Source organism: Etheostoma cragini, chromosome 7 (genome assembly GCF_013103735.1).
Source record: "Etheostoma cragini isolate CJK2018 chromosome 7, CSU_Ecrag_1.0, whole genome shotgun sequence".
Taxonomy (NCBI): Eukaryota; Metazoa; Chordata; class Actinopteri; order Perciformes; family Percidae; genus Etheostoma; species Etheostoma cragini.
Window position 1 is genome coordinate 13,235,896 of NC_048413.1, and position 12,319 is coordinate 13,248,214.

At 39.9% G+C, this 12,319-nt stretch overlaps 1 protein-coding gene across 3 annotated transcripts in view; it reads right to left on the bottom strand.

The window, feature by feature from the left end:
- The window catches only part of cacna2d3a (calcium channel, voltage-dependent, alpha 2/delta subunit 3a), a 135,072-nt gene that overhangs the window by 91,510 nt on the left and 31,243 nt on the right, over nt 1-12,319 (bottom strand). For all 3 annotated transcript variants that reach the window (XM_034877748.1, XM_034877746.1, XM_034877747.1), the window contains exon 3: nt 1,606-1,722. In XM_034877748.1, coding sequence (XP_034733639.1) covers nt 1,606-1,722 — 117 coding nt within the window. The remainder of the gene's footprint in view (nt 1-1,605; nt 1,723-12,319) is intronic.

Genomic DNA, 12,319 nt, shown 5'->3' on the forward strand with positions numbered 1-12,319 from the left:
AACAATATTCAATTAGAACCTTGATTTCATTCCAGCAATAATTGTGTAAGAGTAGGAGTCATATTTCTGAAATGCCAGATGACTCACAATAGCATGAAATACTTCAGCTTCTCTATGTGACGACTCGTGTGCATGTAGACGGGTGGAAATGTGAATGCTTTCATAGGGAATGTAACACGGTGCATCAGGCATGGTCATGTAGTCCGAGCATGCAAAGGTACCATACATAAGAATAATAACACAGGCACGAGTAAAGCTAAAGCACAGAAATGGTTTGTCACTATCTGTGCCCCCCCCATCCCCCCTCTCTCTATCGCTTTCCTTTCAGCTTGTATCCATGCACCCGACTCTCAGAGAGAAATCCAATTTCTGTTAACAGCAACATGTTGTACTGATAAGATCCATCACCTGGAGCTAGAGCTGCAGCCAGAGAGGCAGTGCACCGTGGACACATCCCGAACTGCACCTGTTACAACACCGACAAACATACATATCCACACATGCAGACATGCTCACGCACAGTTGTGGACAAGTGTGTTCATACTTTACATATGACAACAATGGTGAATGAAGCATTCAGATGTTTTATCTAAACAAAAGTCAGACATACTACACTAAAAGTACACTAAAATGTGAAAGCAAGAACTACTAAACAAATGTGAATCAGAATCATAGTACAAGTACTCCTTATGCAGAATGGCTTCTTTCAGGGTTCATTTTATCATATAAGTATTGCATTATTGTGGTGGATGCATGCACACAATTAGTGGTATTTTCATTTTTACGTAAATTTTACATAAATTAAACACAAAAATGCATATATAATTATCAGATCATATGTTTCGCATGTAAAATCTCATCCACAAGGTAACTGTTTTCTATAACTGTCAAATAAATTTAGTGTAGTAATAAGTACAATATTTTTTTTTAAGTAGAAGTACAGTACCTACAACCTATACTCAAGCACAGTACTTTTCCACCCCAGGATACTAACACTGTCTTTTCCACATACCCGCAGAATTAAAAAATCAAATCATTGAAGCTTAGTTTAGAGCTTTTTCTTAAAGCCCCTCTTAGATACTGATGTTTGGTCTGAGCAGATCAATGAAGTGGCACGGACACTAATGGGTGGCTCACCGCCTCTATCTGTCTGTCACCTTACCCACAGCACCCGCTCTCACACATATCTCTCTCACACATACACACAGCAAACGCATGATGTGTCTGGTTTCACTGTGGCATTGTGACACTACAGCACTTCTTCAGACATCGAATAGGGTCAGCAGAGGGAAATAAATACTTTACCAAGTGATTTTACTGTGCTGAGCGCAGTCAAGTACCTTTTCTTTTTCATTCTCAATCTCTTTGGGAATAGATGTACCATTATAACTGAAAGTGTTGTACTTTATAGTACGTATTTTGTTATGTGTTTATGTAATACAGTACGTATGAAATGTAGATGGTTGTTAATAAAACTCAATAGATTCTTTTTAAATACATCTCTACAATTCTCTGTGCTTTTATTGGAGTTGTTCTTTATTTTAAGTGTTTTGATCAATTCTAAGGTACTTGTAGGATAAATATGATATATGATGATTAAGGTACCTTCATTGCCTGGGCTTTCTTGTGAAACATCTCCTCCATGTCCTCTGCCAGCCTCTTTACCAGCCGCAACCCGTCAATCTCCTCCACCCGCACTGCCCGCTCAAACTCCTTGTATTTCTGAAAGAAAACAACACATCCATGTTGTTAGGTTTTAATTACTGCAACAATTAAACCACTGAACATTGTGTTTTCATTGCATGAAACTCCAAAAAGGCAAGTATTACTTTGCTTTACACTACATGCGATAGTTTGTAGCATGGCCCTCCAGAGTGAGCTCATACTGATGTTAAGTCTCCTATTTACAGTAACGTTTTGCTCAAATCTGACAATTAACCATATTTCTCAGACAAAGCAAGGTGATGGGGAAAATATGATAACCCCACATTCAAACTACTTGCATGAGTCATGTGTTTAATTTCTTTGAAACACATCTTATTAACAGTTATGAAAGAATTCATTTTTTGTAGGTATTTTCTGGAGGTAAGTAAGGAAGAAAAAGTAGTTTATTTATATAAACCTAAATCACAAGTTCTCAGAAGGCGCTGTACAACATACATATGACCGAAATTGTCTGATACAGTAGCTCTTTGAAAAACTTAGAGAAGAAAAGAGTTCAAGAAATTAATGGGAGAAAACCTGAGGAAACACTTCGTAGAAGGGATTCCTGTTCCAGAGTTTACAAACATGCAATAGGTGTTGAATATTCAGAGTAGCCAGAAGTAGCAATGGCAACGTTACAAATTACAACTTTACGAACCAAAAATGCATTATCAGTGGTTCAAAAGTGGAATATAGTTGAAGTTATTTCTCTAAACTAATGTACATGCAAACAAAACCAATCAGCTCAGCCAAGAGAATTATCAGCCTCCTTCAAGTTTTACCGACTACAAATTTAACATTGATGACACACCATTAACCCTCTACATTAAATCACATTATTTCACAATAAACCAATACTATGGTGCTTAACTTAATCAGCGCCTTAACCGGGGACAGTGACATTAAGTCTCGCTAATTCCACAGCCATACATGCCACACATACACACACACACACACGCACACAAACACACACACACACACACACACAGAGCTGATCTAAGTGAGGTGGTATACTTGTGCAAAAAAAAGAGGAAGAAAAGAAGAAAAACATTATGGAAATCTCGGTTAAGATGCAGGCGGCTGTGTTTCACTCTTGGGGGATTTAACAGGAGATTACCGTCATATCAAATAGCATGCTCCCTCTAATGTTACGCCAACCTTAGACACATGCTCTTAGCTGTTCCTGTACAGCAACACACATGACGAGCAGGGCAAGGGGAGAGACATCAAGGTAGGAGGAGGAACAGGGACAGCTTTTGGATTCAGGCAATCATCTGAAAAACGGCAGGACATCACCAAACAAAATAGAACATTGTTCTGCTTCATACCATATCGTACGATAAGGGGGAATTATTTAGTTGTAGCTGAAGGTTATAACTAAAAGCAGAGAGGCTTAGCAAAATGTTGAGTCACTTGAGTGATATTAGTTAGTGTATTGTGCCATTGGGGTGAAAAAATCTATCAAGCACAAAAAAACACTGAAAGGGACACTGAACTTTATCATTGATTGTTGTCTTACTAGATATATAGGAGCATTGCTTGATTGCCTTCTATACGAAGGAAAGACACTGACAGACAGACAGACACATGAAAAAGGGAATATTCAGATAAAAGGGAAACAAAGAGGGAAACAAAGAGAGAGACGGGAGAGAGAGAAAAAAGACAGGAAGAGCAAACACTTAGTGGGTGCAAAGAGATTCAAGAGATGCAATGACAGGTAGGATATGGAAGAAAGGGAAGGTGGAAGGATGTTAGGGATGAAACATGAAGGTAGAAAGTAGAGGAATATGACAATGGATGAACAGAGGAAGATAACATTGAAGTGGTAGGTCAAAGGACGGTTATTTGTATTTGAAGAGCTGCAGGTGGGCACAAGCAGAGGGAATCAGGTTCAAATGGCTAAATTTACATTTGGCTTAGTATAGAATTAAAATAAGAGCTAAAGTGGAAGGGATTTGTGATAGCAATTATAGTGATTAGAGAAAAGAGGGTTTGATTTATCAAGGTACTTTTTAAAGAGACTAACGTCCAACTTATAGCATAATAAAGTGTGTGGTGATAATGGAGTTCATCTATTCACTTTCTGAATAAGTGGAAAAGGAGAAATTTAAAGGAACAGCAGCTGGAAGAGAGAAGAGCTAATAATGGTAAGAAGGCAGGAAATGTTAAATAAAATCAGGTTCAACAAGGTAAACCCTTCCTCTTCTCTCATAGCATCAACACTCTGTTCACAACCATAACACTGAACTGAACAGTCTGTTCCCCTTTGAAACGCTGCCGAAGTGGTGCCTTCGTTGCCAATTTCATTTGCGTGTCACAGTTTGGAGTATCAAAATTGTCTTCAAAAGCTCTGGTGCAGCCATCCAAAAATGCTTTGCATATCGTAAAGATTGGATCAGACATAAAGAGGAAGACGCACCTGAATACATGTTGTTTTAATGTTCTTTAGATACAATTTCTTTCTTCAGAATTGGTCTGAGTGACTACCCCAACCAAGTTTAAAATTTTTCATTTAAACTTGTCAAAGTCCCGGACCCAACAGCACTGCTAATCAATTGTAGCCTCAAGTAACATCTTGGCCAATCAAGGAGACTAGCTGATGACTCAGAAATCCAAAACCCAGCGACCGTAACCGTATGACAATCAGAGTGATTATCCCACTGGCTGACTGACAACTGCAGTGTGTCAGAGGAACAGGTTTTAAGCCAATCCTGATTCCTGGCTTGCGGTGGTGGGCTGTTAAAGCTCAGCAGTGGCTCAAACCTGAACTGGCTTGACTGGTTTCGTCACCAATGTTCTCTTTCCATTCCCATTTACCGGCTCCCTAAAGCTTCTTCTTTTCTCTAGTTTGCCTATCCCCTTGTTTTCTCTCTCATCCCTCTTCTTCTCTACTGCACCCACTTCCTTTGCTAATTATACAAATGAATGAGCTGACTTCATGGACAATATCATAGCTAAGACTTCTCTCTAAAGACAGTTGCAAAGTCTTTTCTATTGAAATCTTTTTTTTTGTCTATAGTTCCACTAAATCCTTGTTGATGAAACTGGCCAAGAACTGACAGATATTTCACTTTACTATTCCAAGGCATAAGGAAAGCACAGAGTGCCCACAGCCTGAGCCAAAGTCTTTATGTGTTTGCTATCACGTCCATGTGGCCAGTGAGAGGCTAAGAGGGTCCAGCGGACCACAGGCTGTCTGCAGCTCTATGTTCAGTCAAGCTGACCAGAACCGAGTCCGAGGCAGACCGAGGCTAATTAGCCTGAAGCTATCCTCTTCACATCACATCAATGTCACAGGAAAGCCAACTGACATGCATCCAGAACCACCAGAGGAGACAGGAAAGCTTCTACCAATGGCTTTATTGGCTAAATAAGGTACAATTATATTCTAATACAATAATTGCTTTTTGTACATTTACTACAGTGGTAAAAATTTGCTTGAATGTGGGGGTTTGTATTGATATGTAATGCTAGGCTTGTGCACCTGTTTAGGTCCACTAGTTTAGCTGCTCATTTCCTGCTGAACGTCACGCTGTATCACAAGAATCCTGTTTTGGCCTAACTTGCTGTTGAGCACAAAGTAATGTCTCCTTTCCTTTTCCCCAAAGCTTTGCTGATTTGTGCACCTGGATACTGGCCTGCTTTACCAGTTCTAGATGCATTCAATTCACCAGGGAAATTTCTTTTAACCTCCTATATAATGTGAGCTGGGCTACAGGTTTAACAAAAAAGTGGTTCCATGCTGTATAATCTAGTTGCACCAGATTTTTTACATCATTCCTACTGGTTTCAAAAAAATATATCTGCCATCTTGGTGAGATATGGGGTCGTGGGATGTTCTTTTAAGTTATCAGTTATGGCAAATGAAAACAAAGCATTTTCTTACTAACTTCGTGCAGATCATTTTGGTTTAATTTGCCTAGGATTTTAAATATCCACCTCTGGGATTTCTGTTGCCGCCCCAGCAACAGGGAATGGGCTTTCATTTGTCAATTAGGAACACACACTTTGAAATTATGAGAACAATGGGATTCATAATTATAGGAACACAGGTGCAGGTGAAAAAATCTGTAAAGTGATGGTTCAGAGTAATTTTCCCCTAGGGTCCTTTGCACCATGACCTCGAGCCAAACAACCCCCCAGAAGCTTTTTTCACCTGGGTTGAACATTGGGCGAGTTGGTGTGATCAGCTGAATAGCTTAATGCAGGCGCTAATGGAACCATGGGTTTATCTTGTAAATTACCCCACTAATAATGTCCAAAATGATGCCAAACTTCTACAGTAGTACAAATAGGTTACGTTACCATAAAATCATGGTTGGAAAGTTTGTAACTACATCGGGAGTTTCTTCATATAACACTTTTCTGGTGTCTTCTGCTCTCTGTTGCGAGTACTTTCCAATCCATTGTTTTATGAGTATATAACCTATTTGTACTACTGTAAAAGTTTGGTTTCATTTTGGGCATTGTTAGTGGGGTAATTTACAACACACACAGTTGGTTCCATTAGCTCCTATACTAAGCTATTCAGCTCATAACTCGCCCACTGTTCAACCCAGGTGATAAAACTTCGGGGAATGTTTAGCTCGAGGTCATGGTGCAAAGGACCCTAGGGGGAAATTACTCCGAACCGTCACTTTGAACATGTCCTGAATCTGATGTAGACTTTTCTTAGGACCATTCTCAAGAACAAATATAAGAAACATCCTTTTAAAAAATACCTTTAAACATAATCCTGCCACACAGTGAGCACCACAAACTAAGGTCCATTCACCTCCATTGTATAAATCCTGTACATTGGAGTTCATGTGTCATCGCAAACATGAGTGATCAGACAGGATTAGACAGTCTTCATCTGTGACGGAAAAAATTCCCTTTTGTTAGATAGATTATTTTCTAATCTTTTTCAGTTAGCTAGCAATAATGTCATTAAGCACACTATAAGTGACTGACAGCAGCTTAGTATGGAGGGGTTCATTGTGTTCCATACAGTATACAGTCAAACCTTGAAGCTGCCCTGTGCAGCCAGTCTTGGTCTCTTTACTGCACACCAGCTCCAATGGGGCAGCTAGAGTTTGAGTATCAATTGGTGCTTTGCTAACCCGGAATAGCCCTCTGCCAACGAACAAAACTACAAACCCATCAGAAACTTATTTCTTGGGCGCCTGGCTAGCTCAACTGGTAGAGCGCGCGCCCATATGCAGAGGCTCAGTCAGCGACGCAGAGGCCGCTGGTCGAACGGAAGCAGCTTTTGTTGCATGTCGTTCCCCCTCTCTCTCCACTTTCAAGTCTAAGAACAAAAAATGCCCTAACAAGATATAGTTCAGAGTAACTCATGTGTCCACTGCAAAAAGTAGTTTCAACTGTGTTGAGGACAGAGACCAGCAGTGGTGACATATATTGCATGATCTGTGGTAACTCAATCCCTCACCTCCCCCCCCCCCCCCCCCCCCCCCCCCCCCCCCCCCCTCTGTTGTGCAGCATCACAAGAATGAGCTGATGTTGCTAATCTCTCTCCTACACAGTGTGCTCTGACTTTGAGACAACAAACAGAGGCAAGTTCCTCCATATTAATGCTGATCTTTACCACACAAAAACAGAGACATGCGCAAGCCTGAATGTAAACACACAAACCCACATGCACAAAAAACTCAATTAATGATACAATAGGTACACAGTAGACCCAAGAGATCTGTAAAAAATAGACGACAAGATACAGTAGGTACTGTACATGCGTGAATCTCTTTTGTGTCTCTTCTTTTGGTCATTCATTATAATATAGTGTTAAGAGTTTAGACTTTGGAATGGCCCAAAACAGCATATGTCTGTATCTATGTGTATTATTTCCTTGGGTTTTGATAATGAAGTGATTATTTATATATATATATTATATTATATATATATAGATATATTAAAACTTCATTTCACACTAAGACTGAACCTCAGTCCCCCAAATCCAAGCTGATTTAACGCGTCACCAGAGCCCACTGTCCTCTTTCCATTCTCACACAACCTCCTTGCTGTTTAATTCTCTCTCAAACTCTCTCTCTCTCTCTCTCTCTCTCTGTCTCTGTTCACATTCCAACATCTGCACACAGACAGATAAACACTTTGGATTCATGACTTACAGTTTTTGCTGATTGCTTACATACTGAAATCAAAAGTATTACACAATTATCAAAACCTTACACTCAAGGAGCAAAACGTTGGCCCAGATGTGCACCACTATAAGCACAATGTCAGCTCCAGACATTTTGCTAAACAATACACACAGGGATTCCCAAAACACTAAACACACTTGTATACGTTAGAAAGCACTGTCAAATTAGCACCGATCTGAGAAACACAGCCATCAGGTGCATAAACACATGATTGCTTAATTGTAGACACACCACTCAGGTTAAAGCACTATAAAAATGCAGCGGTTAAGTTCACCCGCCTTCAACCAAAATAAAGGAGTCAGAAGAAGAGGGAGGGTAAAAGGGGGAATGCACAGAGGAGGAGGAGGTAGAAAGAGAGGTACCCCTTATTCTGGTCGTGGAGGACACCTGTGAACACGTTGACTTGCAGCTGTGCAAGGATGGATTCGACATTCAAGACTTCCAACGTTGTCTTGCCAATGAGGATATCGCTTGTGATGTTGATGAAATTATTTGGGCGGATCCAGCTAGGCCATAAAATATTTAGTATTTTCAGTTTTTTTCCTTAACTGTGACCTGTACTGGACACAGTATTTCATGTTTGTCTGTTGTTTGCTGAGCTAAACGTGCACTTCTCCTCAGTCTGCAGCATTGGTCTTATTGTATATTTGCACTTTCTCTGTGTACTTTATTCACAGTACTCTAATTACTAAGCAACAACTGTTAACAACTGTTAGCAACAGTAGTGCGTAACTGGTTTAAACAGAATAATTGCAGAATTGTTTCACATTTTTTATAAATTAGTGTATAGTTGTTGCAAGTGTTACATTTTGCAAAGTGTCTGAGGGGGTCTGCTAATTGGGTGTGTGGTTGTGCTAAATATGTGTAGTGTTTTGAAGAACTGGTCCCTGCTTTCAAAACAGTGCTTAAGCATTCAGAAACATTCACAACAGAAAAGGAGAGGCGGAAGCATGTGCCAAGACGCCAAGCGTAAAACTCTGAATTACAAGTCTGTGCCATAGTATCCGGTTTTATTCATGCTGTATTACGTATTTGGTTTTCATTGACAAAAAGCAGCCCTGTCTTTTTTGTTTGCTTCTGCCTGCTTGTCTGGCTACAAGTGGATGAGTCTGGTTTGATGAACAAAAGAGACACGGCTCAGAAAACCCTCTCTCTGTGTGTGTGTGTGTGTGTGTGTGTGTGTGTGTGTGTGTGTGTGTGTGTGTGTGTGTGTGTGCGTGTGCGTGTGCGCGCGTGCCTGCGTGCGTGTGTGTGTTGGAGGAGGCAAGAATAGACTACACAGAGACCAATAAGTTCCCTTAACAGACTCTCTGATGTACTGAGGCCGCTGAAATGAGCAATTGTGGTATACACACAAAAGTTTATAGTGTACATGACAAACTTTCTAGTGATAGCTTCTCTAGGTTCCCTCAAGATATTGATGATGGACAACAACAAAGTTGGGAAAAAATGGAAGATGAAAATGGGCAGAAAGGAACTGGAATATCAAGGACTACCTATCCCTCTTAGCAATAGTCCAAAATTACTAATTTTTTCATTTATCCCTGCATCAGCACATAAATATCAATTTCAAGGATTAGCATCTGTCATCATTATGTTAATGAATATAACGGTATAGCGTAGCTGAAAATCACAATATCTGCAATATTAAATAAATGCATCAAAACAGATGTAAAACAATGCTGTAAAGCAGTATTTGACATCAGCAGTAATATTCCAATGACCGTACCATATCGTTAAAATAACCACGGCGAGCAGAGCATTCAGCCGCTCTGGTAGGATAATGAGGATTCCTTTATTATACTATAGTATGTCATGCTTATTTTACAGAGAAATATTGAATTTTCTACACCAGGGGTTTTCAAATTGGGTGAATGTGAGCCTCCCCTTACTACTCTAAGCAAGGACAGCCGAGCCCCCCCACCCCTTTTCTACAACATTTTTAAAATTGCCTTCATAAATGATTCTTTGCAACAGCAAATCATTTCCAACTTCATGCAGGCCTAATTGAGTGTACCTTCAAAAAAATCACTAAACATCAGTGGCCCTATCCACAAGTAAACAAAACATGCTTAACATGTTATGATGTGGGGGTCTGGGGGTCAACCCCTGAAAATCTTGAGCATAAAACACTTAATTTCCTGCATTCTGGTGAATTTTTATGTAAATATTTTACTTTTTCTGAATCAATAAGCTGGAAATATCTTTATGTAAAGTAAAACATGTTTTGTCTGTAAAACATGTGAAGAATATACACTACCGGTCAAAAGTTTGGGGTCCCTTACAAATTTCCATTTCACTCCATTATAGACAGGATACCAGCTGATCTGAATATCTACATTTCCCATTATCAGCAACCATTCATCCAATGTTTCAAAGGCACATTTTGTTTACTAATCCGATATTATTTTAAAAAACGAACTAAGAAAACATTAAACAACCCTTTTGCATTTATGTAAGCACATACCGTAATCTGGAAACTGCTGCCCTGGCTAAAAAAAACAAGGCAACTGATCTCAGCTGGGATTCTGTCTATAATGGAGTCCAATGGAAATTTGTGTGTGACCCCAAACTTTTGACCGGTAGTGTGTGTGTGTGTGTGTGTGTATGTATAAATATATATATATATATATATATATATATATATATATATATATATATATTACAAAAGACAATATTTAATATTGGGGATTAAAACATTTTAAATATGTCAGACATAGACCGTAATTATTTATGACAGAAATCCACCATTTCCTTCTGGATAAAGTTCATATTCTGTGTGTATATGCTTCAAGGTGCCTATATGTGTCCAGTAATCCAAGCTACAGTAAAATGTTGCCGCTACAGAACATGTATTCTCCTCCAAGTTGTTCATGGGAACAAAAGTGTCATCATTTCATACAAAGGGCCACTGACTCCCCAAAGCCATGTTTGTAATTAAAGCCAACATGGCTCGGGGAGCAGGAAAAGGGGAGTGGGGATAGAGAGACAAGGAGAGAGGAGGGGAGGATGGAAAAAAAAGAGGAAAGAACCCAGAAGCATCATGTGGTGGTTGAAGGTTATTCTGCTTACTGACACAGTATCACTGGACCACCGCGACAGTTGGGTAAATGAAAAAAAGAACCGGATGAGTTTAGGAAATGAAAAACGGGGTTGACTTTAGTAAAAAAAAACTAACCGATGGTTGAGTTTAGGAAACGTGACGCGCGGGACACGATCACTGCTCTCCTGGGTGAAAGACCTGTGTTTGCTGATCATAAACCATCGCAAGGTTATGTAAATCAATGGAGGCCAAAGGGCGTTGATAAACACGATGCAAAGCGAGTTTTCATCTTGATAACACGCTAATAATGCATCCAAATTGGCATGTCATACATACGCCATTTCATAAGATTAGTCTGTTCTATAATATCACAAATGTCAACCTCATGGTGGCATTATGAAAAAAATAAAGGATTCCCAAAGTGAGTAGGCTTCCTTCTCTGGGGACTACAACATTTCTTGGCAATCCAAACCCCAATGGTTGATGAGATATTTCAGTCAGGACCAAAGTGATGGAGCAACCAACAGACCGCTGACAATGGGGGTTCGCCTCCATGGATCGCAAACTTGTCGGGTTTTACTACTACATACAACTTACTAAATAAGTAAACATGAACAAGATTGCACATCCTCCCTGTGAGCAAAGGCATGATGTTTATTTTGTCCATCAGTAAAGGCAGTGCCACTGGACCACTTCTGCGTGTGTGTCTAATTGTGCGTCTGTGTGAAGAAACAAGGGAAAAAAAAAAAGGGGTTGAGAGGCTGTCTGAAACAAGTGCATTTTGACTAATGATGCATTCACTCCAAACACTACAAGTCTGTTACTTGAACAGAGGACAGGAACGCCAGCCCAAATCCAAAGCAGGAAATCACTGCTAGATCACAAGATCCCCCAGGAACACCAAATTGTTGCTGTGCCCTCCTCCTTTCATACCCTCCCTTGTATGCCAGCCGACAAATTGTCCCCTCAAAAGAAGAGCACTGGCCGGAGATGAAGTGGAACAATTAATTTCACGCTTGTCCTCCCTGCCTCAAAAGCATGTTGGTCTGAGTCTTGTATCTGGTGGCACAGAGACACTCTCCACGGATTGTAAAGCACACACACACACACACACACACACACAGACAACATGTAAATCAAACACTTACTGTAAATGCTGATCACACAGACATAAAACAAGACATTTTTAAACACACATAAAACTCAGGGGATCATAAATTCTTCTTGCCTGACTGGCTACACCTTAATTGTTGCTCCATTCACCATAAAGCAATCTATTAGTTTGGCTGAATATAATATTGATCATAACGTGTCTTAAAGTGAGATCAATACACTGTGAATGAATGGGGAGGTTTGTGAGAACACATGCACGCACACACCATTTTGACTAACCACTCAATCATACTGTGAT